This window comes from Phoca vitulina, unplaced genomic scaffold, assembly GCF_004348235.1.
Source record: "Phoca vitulina isolate PV1807 unplaced genomic scaffold, GSC_HSeal_1.0 scaffold37, whole genome shotgun sequence".
NCBI lineage: Eukaryota > Metazoa > Chordata > Mammalia > Carnivora > Phocidae > Phoca > Phoca vitulina.
The window spans coordinates 10,014,177-10,035,359 of record NW_022589740.1 but is presented as its reverse complement, the minus strand read 5'-3'; the positions used below and the strand labels follow the sequence as shown (position 1 = coordinate 10,035,359).

Sequence of the window (21,183 nt, the reverse complement as noted above, 5' to 3'; positions counted from 1 at the left end):
GAGAAAGTAACTTTCTTCTTTTCCCACATTATGTTTCTTTCCCTGTTAACTTTTTGCTAACATGACTGATCGAGAGAGTTAATTGTCATGGGAGGCTTTGAATCAATACAGAATTTCTGGCTCATCAAATCCAAATTCAAGTCATTATCAGCGTTGCTACCTAATAGTTGCTTAATGGATTTTGTGCTTTGGGAGTTGTGAAGCTGAAGTGTCAGAGAGCAAACCTTCCTGGATACACTGTTTTTCATCATCTAGTATAGCCCTGGCATTTCAGATTTGAAGTATAGCTGAAAAAAATATTTGAAGACGATGGCCAGCCCAGGCCAGGCTGCTTTCGTGACCTTCGAATAAAAAAAAGAAGCTTGGAGGGCGCCTGGGTGGCTCAGTTGGTTAAGCGACTGCCTTCGGCTCAGGTCATGATCCTGGAGTCCCGGGATCGAGTCCCACATCGGGTTCCCTGCTTAGCAGGGAGTCTGCTTCTCCCTCTGACACTCCCTCCTCCTGTGGTCTCTCTCTCTCATTCTCTCTCTCAAATAAATAAATAAATAAATAAATCTAAAAAAAAAAAAAGAAGCTTGGAAACAATAATTTAATCTGAAGCTTCATAATTAGGGTCGTGGTTGACGTTCTGGTGTGAATTTGGGGAAGGAAAATGCTAGAGGAAGTACAGAAAACTTGAAAGAATAGAGAGAAGCAAGTTAACTGACTTTCTAACGAGCCAAATAATTGTAAAACAGTCGCAGTAAATTTGAGGTGGTGTGGTCTCAAAGAAAGACTTCATTTTAATGAATTACCGTTCAGTTCAGCCTTAGCCTGATATTCCCGTTTCCATGTCCTTTTGCAGTATGAAGTAATGAGCCTCTGAAAACTAACATAGCTGAACTGATTTTAGAGATTTACTATCTTTAACACCATAGTGCTGAGTGTGCGTGGCTTTCTGTATGATAACAGAAATACCAGGACAATGATCCAGATTGCGTTGTAACTGGTGATTTAATACCCCTGAACTAAGTGTGATGTAGCAACAGAGATAATAAATGTAGTGGAGGGTAAAAAAAAAGGAAGTTGTATAGGGACATAAAAAAGGAGATTGTAACAGAAAAAAATACGACGCTATTGAAACCTTAATACATATGAACTATGCAGATATGTTTGATTTTTGTACCAGGTAGATTTCACGAAAATTCAGATAGACTTTCAATTGGCTTTGATTTCCAGAGAATGTTCCTTGAGTTTTCTATAAAATTTGCAAGATTTCCCCTCTGAGTTTCCATGATTGCCTTAAGCTTATTTCATGTGTTTTATTGAAATAAGAACGATAAATGTATAATTCGATTGTTAAGAGGCTAGACGAAGAGCCAGACAATAAGGAAGTCTGCATAAATTCCGAATTTCTCTTTAATCAAAGGCTGGGTGATGATCAGAGCTTTGGGGTTGGCATGACTGACTTAATCCAAGTAGATGAATTAATTTTCCTGCCCAGTTAGTGTTAGCCAGAGTTACACAGATTTCAAGGTGGATGAAAGTAATGAACCTGATTTTGCAGTAATCACACAAGAATGCATTCATTCAAATGGCCTCTGTCCGTCTGCTTATCTGCAAAGTTAAAGCTTATGGGAGGGTGGGGGGATGGCTTAGCCCGGTGATGGGTATTAAAGAGGGCACGTACCAAATGGAGCACTGGGTGTTATACGCAAACAATGAATCATGGAACATTACATCAAAAAAAGAACTTATGGGAAAGATGTGGCCATTGGCCAGACAATTTTTAAAGCCCTCTTTTGGAATTGACTTCAGAGCTTGAGCCAGAGTCTTTTTAATCATCTTGGCTGTAGCACATCTTCATCCTTTAGGGATAGATTTGATATTTGGAGAACATCAAACAGCATTCACAGCCAAATCTTGTAAATAAGGTGGATGATAAATCTGGATGATACCCTTTGAGGTCAGAAATCAAATATAACTAAATATGACTATAGAATATTGAAAACGATTTGCTGGTAGCTTCAAAACCCTTAAATTAACTTTGAAATCAATTCCAATATAGGACTGGCCAAAGTGTTTTGAGCAAAGGGAGTGAGTGCCCTTGGAACATGTCAGTATAGAGTCTGCCAAGGTGACTGTTCTAAAACGGATTACACCAATTTAGATGTTTGTTTAAAAAAATCGATCACATCACTTTATAGGCTCAGTGAAATGTAGTAAGAAAAACATGAACAGTGAGATCCAGACGGATCTACCTCCAACCCTTTCCGCTCTGAGTGACCTTGGACAAGTTACTTAAGCTCTCTAAGCTTCTGTTTCAGAATCAGCAACTGGAGACAGGTAATTCCCACTGGGACTGTTGTGAGGGTGAGGGCAAGAGTACGCAGAACACCACATGCATTGGCCTACACACGTAGTATAGGGTTTATGATGATTATTTGGTGGATTTACTTATGCTCAGCCTTATTTCAAGATGATTAAAAGTAGCCTAAATGCTTCTTTCCCATCCCTACATAGACTTACTTGGGAAAGAGTAATAAGAAATGTACCATGTGTTCAAAGCATTTATAGCAGCATTAGTTGTTTTCATCTTTTTTTTTTTTTTGCTTTTTAAAAACTACGTGTTGATCTTTTAAATACTAATTATTGTGTGTGCAGAAAATGCACTGATGAATATCAAGTAGCACTTACAATGTATCAGACACTGTTATGTTTTATATATATATATTAATTTGTATCATCCAGTAACCCTGTGATGTAGGTACTATTACTATCCCCGTTTTAGAAATGATCAAACTGGAACATTTGCTCTAAGTTATCCTAAGTCAAAGAAAGTAGTGATGCATCCCTAGTAAGTGATGCAACTATGATGCATTGAGGCAGTCTGTCGCCCACACCTGTCCCCTTAACCACTGTAATATCTCATTAAGCGTATGGATGATGAGATGATCCTTTAGAGATAAGTTTGATATTTGAAGAATATCAAGCACCATTCATAGCAAACTGTTGTAAATAAGGTGAGGGATAATCCTTTGATGGCAAAAATCAAATATGACTTAATATTAGAATAGAATATTGAGAACAATTGGCTGGTAGTTTCAAATCCCAGAAATTAACTTTGAAAGCTGTTCCAATAAAGGAGTGGCCAAAGTATTTTGAGCAAAGGCAGTGGCCTTGAAACATGTAAGCATACAGCCTACCAAAGACCAGGTGCTGGGCAGGTGCTGGGAAGCAAGTTCAGCTCCATGTGTGGCTGAAATTTTAGTCCAGCAGGCATTCCAAGATCTCTAAGGGATATGGCAACCATCAATGACTGCCATCCAAAAAAGCCATTGGCATTCTTGACCCAGAAAGTGGGGTATCCACTGCCAACATTGGGGTGGTCTGTGTACAAGGGAAGAAATCAAATCACTGGATGAAAGATCCGAAGCCAGATCCTAATTCTTGAGTGAGGGGCAAAGCTAGATCTAAAATTAGGATTGAATAGAGACTGGGAGCAGGCTGAGCCTGCAGTTGACAGACTAGGGCATTAGGAGAAGATCAAGTGGCCTCTGTCCTTGGGAGAGGAGAGATGTAGAGGCTGAGATCCAGACAGGCAGGCAGGCAGGTAGGCTTTTATAAACCCATTATGCTTCCTGTGTGGATTTACCATGTCAATTCCCTGATCCCCTGTAGCCTTTGGAGAAGGAGTGCTGTGGGGGTGAGAAGACACAGCAGAGCCTGGTTTAGAATTTCCCACTAGGGTGCCACCTTCATGATGTTTACTATAGCTGTACGATTTATCATTTTACATCTGTCTTTGAATGATTTATTTCTTATCATCTGCCAACATGGGTATCACACATTTGGTATCAGTTAGGTCCCAGCAGGAAATAGATAGGCACTCAAATTAGATAATACGCAGAGAGGCAGAGAGCTGAAAAGAGGGACCCCGCCACCCCTACCACCCATAAGCCTGAAGGGAAGGGAAGGGAGCCATCACGGGAAGCCATTTGGAGTGGGTCACCTGCAAGGGAAACTGAAGATGTCCAGTCCACATGTCCTCCTCAAAGTAGGGCAGGGTCAAGGACACAGACCTCTGGTTGACATCTGGCTATTCAGCAACACTCCTTGGGTTCAAGTACGCAACTCACTCTGAAATCATTACCAGTGCTATCTGTCAAGCCAAGCTTCACACAAGGATAAGAGAAGAAACAAAATAATATTTCACTGAAGTAAGATGTTCTGTGTGTAAGGAGGCTTTTCCTGACCTTGTAAGCCTATTTAAACTAGAAATGACTTTAGGAAGGAAAAATGTGTGTTCTGTATCCATCTTAGCTCCCAGTATCATTAAATTTAATTTCCAAATGAATCAAAGGAGATTAAGCTTTAATGGACTCTATTTTTTTTATTTCTGCTACCCTTGTAAATAGATGCATTAAATTTAAAAAGCTGATGATTTGCATGAGGTTCTTGATGTCCTTTGGTTTCTCTAGTAGATGTTCCACAGTTGATCTCACTCATAGAAGGAAAACAGAGAGAGTAGAGATGATGGATAAGAAAACTTGGGTATTCGTACTCTGTCACCCTTTTTTTCTTTAATGAGAACCATCAGTCTCCAGCCTTTGTGGAAGACATGTGTGTGCATGTGTGTGTGTGTGTGTGCACACGCTCATGCACATGCATGTGCACGCACACACACACACGAATGTATATGCATGCAGCATTGAGGGCACAATCCTGTTTGGCGACCAGAAATGTTTGCTGCTTTGGAGATTAATATATCACCACGACCTCAGGGTCATTGGCAGCCCCTCCAATGGCTTGGTGGCAGACATCATGCGGACTGGAAATGTATGTGTGCAGGTGAATTAGGACAGGCTACAGTCCAAAGAAACAGGACTTTCCTTGCAACTCCAGCAGGAAACAAGGAACAACATTCCTTCAGTCCATGGGAGGTAAATGTACTTCTTAAATATACACAAAAATATAAAAACATATTTATGGAATCATATTCTTTCTAGTTTTTTCAGGGGAGCGGATGGCTAGCACAGTCTTATTCTTTTCCCACTTCTGTACCCTCCACCTTCCTGTTTTCCCTATACCAGCCTCCCTCCCCCCATACCTTCCATGTTAACAACCTGATGTGACTCCTTTCGTTCTTTTTCACACTGCATTTCATCTTCAGTCAGACCTGTTTTCTAAAACTACTTCTGCAAGTGTTAAAAGGGACAGTCTATTGGAATTTCTTATCAATGACTACTTAAGGACAGATCAGCCAAAGTAATTTACAGCCTCCCCTTCCATGAATCCCAAACCAACATGAGTCTCAGCTACCATTAGGAGATACCTGGATTCAGCTGCTTGAATTGTGAAATGTTCTATTTATAAATGGGGCACGGCAGCGGAATTCCTTCCCTTTGTTAACCTTCTCCAGCTGGTTCCCTCACTCCTGCAGCCAGAGACACCTGCAGTGGAGCCTGTCCTGCCTCTGTCTTCCAGATCGCAGGACACTTTTGTAGGGGGGGAGGGAGCCACTCCTCCTCCCTTTGCCCCAGCCTCCGGAGGCACATGGGTCCTAATCAAGGCCATTGAGTGGCTGAAGGCACGCTTCTCCCAGGCCTTAGTCCCCAGGTTGCTTATGAGCGCATGAAATCTAGACCCTTTAAGAACAGCAGTACGTGTGTGACTCACAAAGGGGATGCAGTTGTGGTGGTTGGTTTAACTCTAGGCTCCTTTTGTAGCTTGAACCTAGTTCTCTTCTGCACTTAGCAGCAGGTATTATAATTATTAGAGCTGTCTGCCCTTGAAGGCTGGGACCGTGCTTTCAAAACCTTTGCATGCCCTTTGCCTTTGCATGGTACCTGGCAAATGTCTAATAAATGCCAACTGGATCAGTACATGCAAATGTAGGAAAATACTGAATCACGAGAGTTCTCTGGACACTTAAAGCATCAGAAGAAGGTGGAGGAGGTGCATGGATGGATAAGGGCAGCAAAGATTCAAGATGGAAGGAAGAAATGAGTTCTCTAAAGCCTGAGCATGCCAATGGCTAGAAGGCCCCAAATATTGGGGGGGGGAGTGGAAATAGACATTTTTTCTTTTTAATTACTAAAAATTCATTGACTACCAACTCTGCAACCTCTGTCCTTGGCACTAGGGAATCAAAGATAAATGACACGTCCTCTTTTCCTGAGGACTTCATATTTATAAAGAACTGTTGCTTTGTGTGACAGGTGCTATAATATAATTTATACATATATAATATATATAAATAATATATACAGTGTGTGTATATATATATATATATAACAATAGACAAAGTATAATGGGGATGAAGTGAGGAGTTAATTAAGCCTTGTAACTCCCCTGATTAAAACCACTCACTAGCATACCAGTGCCCTTGAGATAAAATCCAAACTCTTTACCATGATGTACCAGGCCTGGTCTTGCCATCTCCCCACCCTCATCTCCCTCCACACCATCCCTTTCTCACTCACAAACATTGCTTCTGCCCTTGAACCGAGCAAGTGCCCTCTTGCCTCATGGCCCTGCCCTCAGATTTTTATGTGGCCGCCCCTTTCCTTATCGTTCAGGCCCCAGCTCACACATCACCTCCTCTGGCCACTGTGTGCATAACCCCCCTCCCTGGTCTCTTGCTATGCCTTTACCATCTTATTTTCTTCATAAGACATTTCACTATTTGGGGCTATCCCGTTTGTTTATTTACATAGTCACCGTCCGTTCCCCTCTCCTTTTTCTTCACCTCCCTCCCCTGCCCTCCACCTCATGCATCAGAACGGAGGCTTAATGAATCAGAGAAGCCTGTCTTCCTCGGTCACCGCTCCGCCCCAGTGCCTAGAACATTGCCTGGAGGCTGGCACATAATAGACAGTCCTCAAGTGTGAACTTGCTCTGGGGAAGACAAGAAAGAGTCACCAAAGACAGGAAAGAGTCACCAAATATAGGTGAAAAATAGGCTGAGAGTAGGGAAGGCAGTTCGGGTCAGCGCTGGGGGTGTTAGAACATGGGGCGCAGGTGAAGTGTGGCAGTGGGGCTGGCAGAGTGATGGGGCTCTTGGGCTTGGTTTGCAGGGAGTAGGACTCAAGAACCCAGAGCTAGAGCTGGACCAAGGGGGTCAGGGACCAGTTTCACCAGTTCACCATTATTTTAACAGTATTTTCCCCCAAAGAATGTGCGTCTTATAACTTTCTTTATCATGATTTAGTGTTCGGACATGCAGAGAAATCCCATTTCCTTTGAATCAGTAAGTGCTCTATTAGAGGGCACTGTTTGCTGGTCAAACAGCGATTTTAACCCAGAATAAACTAAAACTTTTTTGAGAGAGAGAGAGAGTGTGTGTGTGTGTGCCCATGTGCATGGGAGTTGGGGGGGGGGGGGACCAGTGAGCAGAGAGAGAATCTTAAGTGTGGAGCTTGACCTGGGACTCGATCTCACAACCCTGAGATCATGACCTGAACTGAAATCAGGAGTCGGATGTTTGACTGGGCCACCCAGGTGCCCCTAAACTAAAACTTCTTTTTAATACGTGTATCAGTAGATTTTCATCAATAAAATCTATTTTCACTGTAGACAGGGTTTTGGTCAATTCTGCACATGGTTATCATGAACTGTTGGCTATTCACATGCTTTGGGTGCTTATTATTGTCTTGCTAACACTGTTCGGTATCCCTCTCTGTGAATACTTGATTTGTGTCCATCGGAGTGAGATGTGTACGTTTAATTTGTTGTCTTTTCCAGAGAGGCCTCATAAAGGAAATGTGGGTAGAGTCTGCTTGTCCATGTGCTGTATTGAACTGAATATTTGTTTTGTATTTCCCATGATGGAGGCCACTTAGTCAGGGGGACCTCAGCACCAACACTTGCCTCTTCTGTTCAAAGCATTAACCATCCATCAAAGTCTGAATGGAGCCTCATACTTGCTTTTGGAAAACTTTCTTATGCCTCCTCGGAGTCACTGTTCTCAAGGGTTAATGAGGGGAGGCCACAATTTTTCAAAGGAGACTGGATCTCACTTGTATGAAGTGGGACTCTTGCCAAGGAGGAACGCAATTAGGATTGTTCATCTCGAGTAAACCATAATTGTTTTCTTCCAGTGTGTGCCAGCCAGCAGTGGGGGAATGGAGGTGGGTCCACCAAAGAAGGGTGGAAAGATGGTATTTCTGCTTGAAGGTGAACCTGGAAGCTCCAAAATGCCTTCCTTTACTACTGGGATTGTCCTAGTGCTTGAAGGAAATTCCTGTGGTTGTGGGGAGCTGAATAGAATATAGCCCACTGCAATATTAGAGAGTCAATCAAATGCCCCTGATCCTCTTGGAGCTTTCTCCTAGTACATTAACGAGTTCACTTCCCATCCATTTTGTCCAGTTGTAATGTGGGTTCTCCAAAAGAACACTATGAGAAAAGCCTACACTTACTGGTTGAACGCATTTCCCACAGGTGTCTTGAAATCATAGGGATCCCGCCCAATGTGTTGTTCTGTACATCCTTTGTATCTATTTCCATACACTGGATGCATCATGCTGTAAAGCTATTTTGTGATAACAACAATGAGAGAGGTTGAAACCAAATCCATCTCTAGCTACAAGTTTCTCTGGAAATGGATGAAGAGACATACCCGTATTTTTAAGAAAGTAGCCATGATTTCCATATATCTAGTACCAGCTATAATGGTAATTCATAGAATCAGAGAATTTTAGGTCCAGGGTATATGGGGAAGTACACTAGTGAGTGTTTCTTTAAGTGGATTTGTCAGAACACTGGCCTCTAGGAAAGGGTTTCCTCCTCACACAAGTTTAGGAAACCCCACATCATGTGTCTTCCCTCTTGAATACTCACAATGAAAAGTCAACTCTTAAGTCAGCGTTTCCCAAACCTACTCGACCACGGAGTCTTTTTTCCCTGTGTAACAGCCCTTAGTCAATGAGTCTGATCTCATCGTGGAGGTCCAGAAAATTAAGCCACTTGTCCAAGGTAACAGAGCCTGTCATAATAGGACAAGAACCCTCTGATGGTGGATAGCCTGCCTCCGAAAGGCTGCGTGTTTATATTGACAGCAAGAGCTCAAAACATTTCGAGATTATTTTTTCCCTTGAAATTTATTTAAAGAACCGTTTCTAAAGTAGCTAGGATCCTAGTTTAATTTGGAGAGATTTATCCCTTAGCAGATGGAAAATGTGTCAATTGGCCCATTCAATTTAGTAGTACTCTTTATTCATGTGCATCAGAAATGGAACCTGAATAGTAAGCATGATGGAGACAGAACAAAACGCTCATGAGGCTCTCAGTCTGAGGGGTGGGGAAGGGAGAAAGCCAGTAAGCAATTAGACAAGTAGCTATGTAATTACAAATTACGATACATGCAAGGAAGAAAATGCACTATGTGCTGTCAGACGGCGTTGAAATTTGCAACCATTTTTTAATTGACCCGGAGTCAGAAGGGATCAATAGCAGCTGTTTTTACGATTTCTCTGGGTGCTCAGCTCAGAACTACGGTCGGAAGCACGTTAACAGCCCCTCCCCTTCTTGTCTTCCCAGACGCGTGGAGCAAAATGAGAGCGCAGTGAGCCGGCCCAGCCTCGCTCCCAGCCCGCCCGACGCCCACCATGAACCACTTGGAGGGCTCCGCGGAGGTGGAGGTGACCGACGAGGCGGCAGGCGGGGAGGTGAACGAGTCGGTGGAGGCCGACCTGGAGCACCCCGAGGTGGACGAGGAGCAGCGGCAGCGGCGGCCGCCGCAGCAGCGCTATGCGGGCCGCCCGGGGCGCGGGCGCGCCGTCGACGACCTCCGCGCCCCGCCGGGGCCGCAGGAGGAAGAGGAGCGCGGGGAGTGCCTGGCGCGCTCGGCCAGCACGGAGAGCGGCTTCCACAACCACACGGACACGGCGGAGGGCGACGTGATCGCCGCGGCCCGCGACGGCTACGACGCGGAGCGCGCCCAGGACCCCGAGGACGAGAGCGCCTACGCCGTGCAGTACCGGCCCGAGGCCGAGGAGTACACGGAGCAGGCGGAGGCCGAGCACGCCGAGGCCACGCACCGCCGAGCGCTGCCCAACCACCTGCACTTCCACTCGCTGGAGCACGAGGAGGCGATGAACGCCGCCTACTCGGGCTACGTGTACACGCACCGGCTGTTCCACCGCGGCGAGGACGAGCCCTACGCCGAGCCCTACGCCGACTACGGCGGCCTCCAGGAGCATGTGTACGAGGAGATCGGGGACGCGCCCGAGCTGGAGGCGCGCGACGGGCTGCGGCTGTACGAGCAGGAGCGCGACGCGGCCGCCGCGTACCGCCAGGAGGCCCTGGGCGCGCGGCTGCACCACTACGACGAGCGCTCGGACGGCGAGTCCGACAGCCCCGAGAAGGAGGCCGAGTTCGCGCCCTACCCGCGCATGGACAGCTACGAGCAGGAGGAGGACATCGACCAGATCGTGGCCGAGGTCAAGCAGAGCATGAGCTCGCAGAGCCTCGACAAGGCGGCCGAGGACATGCCGGAGGCCGAGCAGGACCTGGAGCGCGCCCCCACCCCGGGCGGGGGCCGCCCCGACAGCCCCGGGCAGCAGGCGCCGATGGCGGGGCAGCAGCGGGCGGCGGGCACGGCGGGAGGCGAGGCGGGCCAGCGATACAGCAAGGAGAAAAGGGACGCCATCTCGCTGGCCATCAAGGACATCAAAGAGGCCATCGAGGAGGTGAAAACCAGGACCATCCGTTCGCCTTACACCCCCGACGAGCCCAAAGAGCCTATCTGGGTCATGCGCCAGGACATTAGCCCCACGAGGGATTGTGACGACCAGAGGCCGGTGGATGGAGATGTAAGTATGCGCGGGTTCGGGCTCCAGCGCCGCGCGGGGACTTGCTTGCCACTGGTGAAATGACTTCACGAGATTAGTGGTCTGTGGGGACGCTGAAAACGTGTCCACCGCGAGCCTCGGAGACTGCTTGCGCTTACGAGCCCCTGAGCGAAACACTAGTGGGATGGAGTTCAGGTGTGGAACGCGTTTTTCAGACCCTTTGAAGGAATGGCTGTAAATCGCTGGTTCTCAAACTCTGCCCGGAGCGGTTTCTCACTTAGAAGGCTGGGGTGAGGCCTGAGAACTTGTAATTTTAACGTCCAAGAAAAACCAAGTCCGGATTGTGCAAGGAGAGACTTTATCGGGAAGGCTTTTTTTGCAAAGGGGAGAAAGGTATTCTTTTAACAGGGGATGGGCCCTATTGCAATAGGAGAACCTCTGATTATAGGGTCTGCAAGGGTCTCTGGGGCTGGGCAAAAAGAGGGTCTCCTTTCTAGGGAGGAGTAAACAGGACTAGAAAGAAGGAGTTGTGGGGAAGTGGGATGAAAGCCCGGCTTGAATGCCTTGCAAAAGAGCGTATGTTTTAACCCGAGGTCAGCCTGTTCTCCAGAGGCCGGTTGAGGAGGGGATGTGGGGTGTAGGCTGGCTAAAAGTTCAAGGACCTGGAGGAAGGAGAAAAGTTCAGGTGAAGATTGGTTAGCAGACATTTTGTTCTGACTTCTGGGCAGTTCGGCTAATCACCATCAGGTAAAGGTGAATTTTGAGGGTCTGTGTCTGGCCTTGTCATAGGTAAAAGAAAGGGGACACCTGTGAGTCTTCCGTAAGTCATATGGGTCGGGGGTGGTCTTTACAGGAAGCCATTTCCAGAGCACAAAAGGGTAGGGGAGGTTTCCTTAACCTTCGTTGTTTTCTGGACTCACAGGGCTCAGGTGAAGTCCAACACTGTCAGCTAACAGGTTTGAGGTGGTGCTGATGCTGCTGGTCGTGGGGCCACAATTTGAGCCCCACTTCCTTAAAGCAGCCCCTTAATGGATGGGAGCCACCTTTGTGGCGTCCTTGGAGGATATCAAGGAGATCCTTCTGAGCTTTTTCCTGCCAGGGGCTCTGCGGTTTTTCACCGACACCCTGGGTCTCACTGTGGCTTTTAGTTTAAGTGCTCAGTTTTCATTTCTGGTGGACCCGGGGCACCGTTCTCCCCAAAAGACCTGCCTGGGGTTTAAAACTTCGTTGTGCTTCCTCGGGAAGAGGTACAGAAAGCTATCGCTGCCTCTGCCAACATTTTATTTTCCATTTTTGGAATACCTAAAGAAATTTGATAACATGGCAAGCTTGGGTGTCACAGTCCATTCAAAATAAATAAAGAAGACAACTTTGCCCCTGCCACCTGGCGTTCAAGATTCTTTTGCGCTCTCACTTTTCCATTCTCTTGAATAATTTCATTTAAAATGGGAGCTTGGACTAAAAGAAGGGCTAGGAGGTTCAATTTGATTTAATTCTGCTTTCTGTGATTGCACCAGGTTATTTCTCAGTATATCTTTTGGAGTGAGAAGCCATTACTGGAAGCTCTTTGTTCATCCTACTTAACCGTGAAGGGCTATGCAGGTCAGAGGTATCATTCACCTCCGCTTTAAGTAACAGTCAACATTTGCCAGTAGCTAATTAAATCGCCGGCTCCCTTAATAAGGAGAGGTGGAAACTCGGTGAGGAAAGGATCTGTGTCCTCCCCAGCAAGGGGGCAGCATTGGGTCAGTTAGTTCATCGACGCTCCGTGTCTCTCCTCTGTTGTCCGGGCTTCTCGTAGAACAGGTAAGACAGGTGCCCTCATGTGTAGATTTCTTCCTGACCTCCACCTGCCTCCAGGTTCCTCCTGGCAAGGAGGGAAATATGCAGCATTTTGCACATGTAGTGGGAAAATGGTGCAGGTTTTCAAAGGTAAGGAGCGGGCAAGAGGCCGAGTTCCACATCCTTTTAGAACCTTGGAAATCCATCAGAGAAAAAGATGCAGGAGCATTAGGTCCAGGTGCTGGCTTCCTCCTTCAGCTTCCTTCCACGCACCAGCTCCTTGACGTAACCCGGCTTCCCCCCGTTGTCGCTGCAGCCTCTCACGATGAGCCCACAGCACACCTATCTTAGGGCTGGGGCTTGCTTTGATTCATTTGAACTAGGAGACCAACTTAAACCTCTTGCATGATGTTTCAGTCAAAAGGTGGAATTGATGATAGGACATCAGGTGATGCTTTAGAAATTCATACTGGCAGATATTCAGCTTGATGCTGGGAGATTGGTGAGTAGGGCTTACTACGTTATGACGAGTTACTACAAAGCAAAACCCAAAATCTGTGCTTTAAAATATTCCACCAGTCAGTTGGAAGCTGTTTGAATTTGGGAGTTGTATTTCATCTGTCCTTCCGTGTTCATGGTAAAGACCTTCATTTCCTACGTCTTTGATGGTATTATGAGGGAAAAATAGAAGTGTATACGTTCTGTTGATTTCCATCTCAGCATCAAAAAATATTTACTTGAATGCTCTTTCTGTGTTTGCTGTTGTAGAAAATGAAAAAGCACTGCTAAACTGGTCTGAGGTCAGTCTGGAAGGTTCTTGTTGAAAATACAAATTACTGCCTTTTCCAAATTAGAATGTCTAAGGGATATGTTTTTTCGTTTGCTTTGTTTTATTTTGTCAATTCTTCCTGTGATTCTTCAGCATATAAAAGATTAAGAACCACTGATTCACAGGGGGGAAAAAATGTATCAGGGCAGTTGAAACTGTACACTCTGTGGATTGGAGACTAAGGTACATGTTTTATTAGCCCAGGTCTGGTTTTAGCAAAGGGGACTGTCTTCCCTTGGTCATGGTCAGCAGACCTAGAGAAGTAGCCTTGGAATGCATTTTCAAATGGCATGATCAGGGACACCTGGGTGGCTCAGTTGGTTAAGCATCCAGCTCTTGATTTCAGCTCAGGTGCTGATCTCAGGGTCATGATCTCAGAGTCGTGAGATCGAGCCCTGCATCAGGCTCCATGCTCAGCGCTCGGAGTCTGCTTAAGATCCTCTCCCTCTGCCCCTCCTCACCCCCTCAAGGTTTCTCTCTCTCTCTCTCTCTCTCTCTCTCTCTCTCTCTCTCTCTCTCTCTCTCTCTCAAAACAAAACTAACAACAACAACAACAATAAATGGCATGATCAGAAGCTACAGTGAGCACTTAGAGGGAAATAAAAAACACATGCATTACCACTTGCCGGCGATAACTGCTGATTTGCTGCATCTGCTTTTAATGCCCCTTCTCATTCCCTCAGAACGCCAGTGTTTTGCTCTACACTGGGAGCAGACTGGCATTTGTTAATGGGTGAACGTGAAGATTGGACTGCTTGTTAGCCAGGACCTGAGCATGTACTAGAAGCTGAGCACTGATCGAAAATGACTGGTTTTTGGAAACTGTAACGACCTGTAAGTGCTTTGCTTCTGCTAAAGACTTCTCTATTCCAAATATATCTGAAAACTACCTCCCAACCCCCTTCTGGGAAAATATCGTTAAGGAATGACTAGTTCTGAAAAGTTTCATGGCCTACCAGCCTCTCTTTAGGCAACAGAATCATTCCGAGTGGAGAAGAGAGGCATGGTGGAATCAGAGAAAGGTAGGAGCAAGCATACGGTGGTGGTTGGAAGGTTTTGGTTATTTTGAGCGGGGTGTTGTGCAGATGCTGTTTATCTCTGCTCTCTCTTAAAGCTACGCTAAAATGACAATACGATAATAAAAACGTGTAAAGCCGCAAGCACCGAGAGCCAGCAGTCGAAGAGAACAACACAGTTTTGGAACACCAGCGTGGTGACCAGCTTCCGTAGACAGGGGTGCTTCCCAGGATGTCCATTTGTCCTCTTCCTTCAAGCATGGGGAGGACGGCACTGCCCCTCCCCAGCCCCTGGAAGTGAGGCATGGCCCCTGAAACGGGAGCAGTGATGTGTGGTGCTGCTTCTGGGCAGGGGCAGCTCAGAGCAGGCTTCTCCCCCTGAAGCCTCATGTTAAGATGGCAGGGTCACGAGACAGCAGAGCCTCTGTCCGCATAGGTCCCAAGGGGCCATGATGAGCAGGGCTCCCTGATGACCCTGGGGGGACACGTAGCATGAGAGAGGGATCCACTTCTGTCGTTTTCAGCCTTGGGGATTTGGAGTGCTTGTTACCACAGCCTGGCCTGATCGATTCTGACTAATAACACTGAGGAGGTTTCTGTTGACTCTGCCATTTGTCTGTGAGGAGGGGTGCTGTGGATCTCCAAGAAAGGCTCAGGAATTTGAGACACCACGTACCTCAGACGGCAGGAGTCTGGCTACAAAAAAAAAAAAAAAAGATTGTTTGAAAGTCTGTCACCAGAGACATTGGATTCCTTCTCCAGCCCGGGCCCTGGGTTACCACTCCCCCCTCAGCCCCACAGAAGGTGGCAGGTTGACTGTAGGGAAGGGGTGACTCAGAGAAATGCTGGAACTGGGGACACTAGCCACAGCTGAAAATGGGAATGAGGCTCCTTATGGAACAGGGGCCTACTCAGCAGGGAGGCTGTGAGAAGGCTGTAGAATTCTTAGCTGTCAGGCTTAGACCACAACCCCCACCCCCCGCCCCCCGGCCCCGTGCGGGAGGTTGGAGGATTCCTCTCTGAGGAAACAGGCCCAAGAGCAGATACGTACAGATGCTCATGTTTGGGGGCTTCCAAACCCAACACCTGGGGCCCCACCTGATCACTCCACAGTGAAGATTACTGCCTCTCGTGAAGCTTCCAGTGGGCTTTTTGGGGACCCACTGTTAAATAAGCGTGGACACCCAAGGACCACCAAACATCTGAAGAACGTCTATATGAATGGCAAAAACACAAAACAAATGGGAAGAGGAACTTGAAGAAATAAAGGCCATGCTCAGAGCAGGAGAAAACTGTAAAACACTTCCTATTCCTCAGAAAGGGGGAGGTAAGGGAGCTAATAAATTAGACCAGGATGCCATCTTAAAAAAAAAAAAAAATCCCCCCCCCAATTTTTTAACTAGAAAATGTGACAGCACAAATTTAAAATGTTTTAAATCTCTCAGTAAGAAGGGAACAAGTTGAGGGAATCTTTAAGTAGAACAATGAAGGCAAAAGGATGAAAAGGAAATAGGAAAACAGATAAAATGGAGAAATTATGAAAAATTGTTTCCTAGAACCAAAAGACATGAGATTTACCTGGTGCAAAGATTTCCCCTGGGTGCCTAGAACGATGAAGTAAAAAAAAAAAAAAGGCCCGCAGAAATTTCAGAACAGGCGGGAGGAAGAGATTATCCTGCAGGCTTGCCAAGAGCTAGAAACAGGTTACAAAGGAATCCCAGTGGTGTTGGTCTTCTCAAAAGCGACGTTGGACACTGGGAGATCTGGTTTCCAGTTGAGTGTGAAGGTGGAATAAAGATGTTTTCAGATACACAGGGTCCCAGAAAACTTACCTTCTGTGCACCTTTTCTCCGGGGGCTGCTAGAGGATTGCTCCCCCAAAATGGGAGCATAAATCGAGAAAGAAGATGAGAGCTCTGGGAAACGGAGGATCCCCCGCGGGAAGGAGACAGAGGGACTCCGAGGGTGGTGGGGAAGGAGATCCCAGGTGACAGCTGTGTGGAGGGACAAGGCATCAGTCAGTCCAGTGTGGACCAGAGCCTGGAGGGCTTTCAGAAAGGGTGGAAGTGAGAGATTTCCTCATATATTTGTACCGAGAGGAATCTTCGAGTGTTTTAGCAGAGTTTGGCATAAATTATTGATCAGTACACAGAAAACTAAGCAAATAGAAAAACAGGGCAGTTATTTGCCTCACAAACAATTGTTCCACAGGCAGGAAATGCAATCCTATAATGCGTGTGTTTCGGCAGGAAGGAGCATATGCACAGTCTTCAGAATACACTGAATATTGATTAACCAAAAAATATAATATTGGAAGGATAAAAGAAGGTATAGTGTAAAAGAGGTAAATCCTAGTCTCTTTTTTAGGATTTTTAAAATTTAGAGAGAGAAAGCATGTGAGGGGGAGGGACAGAGGGAGAGAGAATCTAAGCCGACTCCACGCTGAGCGTGGAGTCCCACACAGGGATTGATCTCACGACCCTGAGATCACGACCTGAGCCGAAACCAAGAGTCAGACACTTAGCCAGATGTGCCACCCAGGTGCCCCTAAATCCTAGTCTTTTATAGATGCCAAGAAATAATGGCTAAAACTGAAAAGCCAAGATGAGGCAGCGTGAACACACAGTTTATGAATGTGGAAGTAAATACCAGAAGGAATGCTTAAAAGTCTTGGCAATGAGACCATGGAGGGAGGAGGAAGAGGGAAACGGACTTCAGTTTTTGCCAAAAGCTAGACTTTTCAAACCATATTCATATGTTTCTTTGCCTTAAATTAAAAATATAAAAGATTGGAGGGCGCCTGGGTGGCTGAGTCGGTTAAGTGTCTGCCTTCAGCTCAGGTCATGATCCCAGGGTGCTGGGATCGAGCCCCTCGTCGGGCTCCCTGCTCTGCGGGAAGCCTGCTTCTCCCTCTCCCGCTGCCTGCCGCCCCCCCTGCTTGTGCTCTCTCTCTCTGTCAAATAAATAATCTTCTAAAAAAATAAATAAAAATATAAAAGATTGGAATCACTCAGAGATCATTCACTCATTCTTAGTGAAGAAGGACAAAGCAGATCAAGGTGGAGGCTGTTCGACTTAAGGTTGAGGAACCCGAATTGGTACATGAATTTGCACCTGGGCAATGAAAACCCTGAAGAGTTCAGGAGCTGCGGGCTTGACAGTGGGCTTAGGGCCTGGAAACCCCTGAACGTATGTGGGAAGGAGAGCGGCAGGAATACTAACACCCGCAGTGGGAAGGATGCTTGCTGAGGTCACATGTGGAGGGGCTGACTCCTCCTCGGGTTTATGTTCTTAGCGAGGTTTGTTTTTTTTTTTTTTTTTTTTAAAGATTTTATTTATTTATTTGAGGGGGAAGGGGCAGAGGTGAGGGAGAGAGAGAATTCCAAGCGGACTCCGCACACTGAGGGCAAAGCCCAACTTGGGGCTTGATCTCAGGGCCCTGAGATCATGACCTGAGCTGAAATCAAGAGTTGGATGTTTAACTGACTAAGCCACCCAGGTGCCCCTAGGTTAATGGTTTTTATCTTAAAAATGAAATGTGTTCAAGATGCCTTCCTTTACCAGAGTACGTTCCGTGGCCCATCCTGCAACATAGGATCACCAGCAAATTGTCCTTTCCCTGCCGATGGGGAGTAATGCTCTAAGTATTAGTACTTAGTCGTCAGTAACAAAAAAAGGGAGTCATTTTTCCATGAACAGTGAGGGTCCTGATCTGACTGGGGTAATTTTTTGGAAAGGTGTAATGATCTTACTGTTACAACTTCGCGTTGACCTTGAAATCCCTTTTGGAGAGCAAATAATTCATTTCAATCATGAAAAAAACAAAAGGAGGTAGAAGAATGTGTGCTTTCACTCTCTCCCCCTGGATTTGAAGTATTGTCTCTGATTATTTAACTCACCTTTAGAGTTGGTCCAGGGAGGCCTTGTTTATAGGACTGAGCAAGTGTCTCCCCGCTGACCTCAGACCACTGCTGTGTTGGAATCACCAAAGCAGACTTGCCTGATGATCCGCACAGCAGAAGGCAAGGTCTCTGGTTGGACCTTGTGCTCTGTGGAATGAAAGTAAGTGATGAGAAGATTGATTTTTTTTTTTTTTTAACCCCCAGGCTCCAATCTTTTTCTCTTCACCTGACCCCACTCCTAGGAGGAATCTTTCTCAACTTCTTAAAATGGATTGTCTTGCTTGTCAGTGGTTATGTGAAGCTGTGGTGAGAAATAGGGAAAAGCACCAAGGAAGGAAAAGAATACTTCGCCAGAGAGAAATTGGTTATCACTTTCCAGATAGAAATGCAGTGCACAGGGCCATGGTTGGTGTGTCTGTCGTGATCCCTTAATAAATTGGGGCTCAGGAAACTTCCCAGGAGTCCTTAGAAAAATTGTCGGCTCCCCCCAACTGAGCACTCTCGATATTTTCTGATAAGCGGATTGGGGCTGGATAGGGGAGGGCGACGGGAAGGTGCAGGGAGAGGAACAGATACATCATGGATAATTGAATTCTGTTGTAACCTAATTAAACCCTGGGCCCATGTAGTCCTGGGGAATTATGAAATATGATTTATCTATAGACGTGATCATCTTCGAAATGAGACCATTACAAGGGTAACTGGCTACATGTTCTTAATACAGAATGGAGTCTCTCAACCCACTTTCTTTGGAACACAATTTTCAGTGGCCGCTTTCTTGAGAATGGCCGTCAAGAGGAGGTCGGGATAACACACTCGGCTGCCTGCTGGGTGTGCCTAGTGGACAACTTGAGTTGATCAGGCCCTGCCAGTGGGACACCAAAAACCAAAAAGGCTGCTAATGGATCAAAGGAGATTTGGCGCTGGGCTGGACATTTGGGCCTCAGTTTCCCAGACAGAATAGGTGAATATATCTGGGTTATGTGACCCAAGAGCCTCAGCCTGCCTTTCACAGTTGTTGACAAATATCACAGAGCTTAAGGGGGCAAATCAGCCTGGACATCGGATTCCCTTTGTCTTGGGCAAAGACAAAGAGATTTCCTCCAGGAAGTAATTTCTTGGTGTAAATTCCAGGCCTGGCTAGACAGACCCTGCTGGACTGAGACTAGATGGCTCCTTTGGCACATAAGGATTCCCACCCACCCCCCGCCATCGCCTGGGCTCACCTTACTCGTTGGCCTTGCATTTACAAATTCCAGATCTACTTCTCTTTACCCAAACTTGCCCCTGTGCCACCCACCTGACCACACAGGCTCTCCCTTCTGTCCAGATCATGGTCCTGTTCAGTAGAGCCGAGGCCCCACTCTCTACGCACATGAGTCCCAAGATTCCAAGCTTCCTGATGAGAATCTCTGGAGGTTGGGTCTTGGCATCGGTATTTCTGAGGTCTGGTGGAAATTGGTAGCCACCCACTTAAACTGAGGCATACAGTTTAGCACTTGATTCTTTACTGTCTTACTTCCTCCTCGTCTTGCTAGCATTGGCCTGTTGCCTCTGTCATTCACCATCGGCCCCGGAAGGCACCGTGTCGTATCCCCTGGGGCACGAGCACGTCACACACACGGAGCCCCAGGAAGCGTTCGTTACGTGTAAATCTTCGACCTGCCGCGATTACCTTGAGTTGGTCACCTGCTTTCTTCCTCATCAGCACAGTGAGTTAGATTTATCCCCCAGAGCGACGGCGACAGAACGTGGTTTCGCGGACACAGAGTCCTCTCCGAAATGTGAAGAATCACAAGGGCGGTGCCTTCATTGCCATCATAGGTGAGAGCTCACTAAGCATTTAGGATTGGCCATTGGCAGACGGGGAGTTGGAGGGACTTGGCTGCAGCAGCCCTCCTTCACCTTCTCTGGGCCGGCCTTCCCCTTTGCTTTCCCTGCAGGGCTCAGCCCTACGGGAGCCCTCTCTGTGCTGCCCGCTGCCCCCCCCCCAGCATCCCCAGCGACCGAGGTCTCTGCCTACCCCCGGGCGCTGTGCTGTGCCAGGCCATCCGCCTTGTTTTCCAGGGCTGACTGACTGCTGATTAAGGATAATGGCAACATGCACCACCCCCTCCTCCAGATAACATTTGCCTTTTATCTGCGTCCTCCATTCCAGAGACCAATCGGAGCAAGTCTTTTGAGGCAGGGAGACTTTTGAGCACTAACACTTCTTAGTCAGAAACCAGCCACTCTCCTGCCAAGAAGGAAATAATGCCGAAATCCTGGGAAGTGAGGGCCCGATGTTAACACCTGCCCCGATCATGTGCACTTTTGTGCCCACTTTTTTTTTTCTTTAATTCTGAGAGGATATAATGAGGGTGGAGAGGCATCTGGGCTTTGCCTCCTCCCTGTCCCCTCTCCCTCTCCCCACTGCCTTGAAATCAGCATCAGCCTTCATGGATTTTTCTTTTTTTGACTGTTGCTAAGAAACTGTTGACCAAGGTCAAGTGCACATGCTAATTCATTAAGACTTGTTAGCAACATCTTATCCTGTTGACCTTGCGGTTGTATTGTCATGCTTAACAAGGGCAAGTGAAAGAACTGGTCTGCAGCGGAAGGAGTCTCTTTTCTTTTCTTTTTTTTTTTTGGCTTTTTTTTTTTTAATTTTTTTATTGTTATGTTAATCCCCATACATTACATCATTAGTTTTAGATATAGTGTTCCATGATTCATTGTTTGTGCATAACACCCAGTGCTCCATGCAGAACGTGCCCTCCTCAATACCCATCACCAGGCTAACCCATCCTCCCACCCCCCTCCCCTCTAGAACCCTCAGTTTGTTTTTCAGAGTCCATCGTCTCTCATGGTTCTTCTCCCCCTCCGATTCCCCCCCCCTTC

The 21,183-nt window shown here is 46.7% G+C and overlaps 1 protein-coding gene across 4 annotated transcripts in view; it reads left to right on the top strand.

The window, feature by feature from the left end:
* The window catches only part of APBA1 (amyloid beta precursor protein binding family A member 1), a 196,116-nt gene that overhangs the window by 114,213 nt on the left and 60,720 nt on the right, over positions 1–21,183 (top strand). For all 4 annotated transcript variants that reach the window (XM_032427633.1, XM_032427634.1, XM_032427636.1 and 1 more), the window contains exon 2: positions 9,523–10,796. In XM_032427633.1, coding sequence (XP_032283524.1) covers positions 9,591–10,796 — 1,206 coding nt within the window. In that variant the 5' untranslated portion in view covers positions 9,523–9,590. The remainder of the gene's footprint in view (positions 1–9,522; positions 10,797–21,183) is intronic.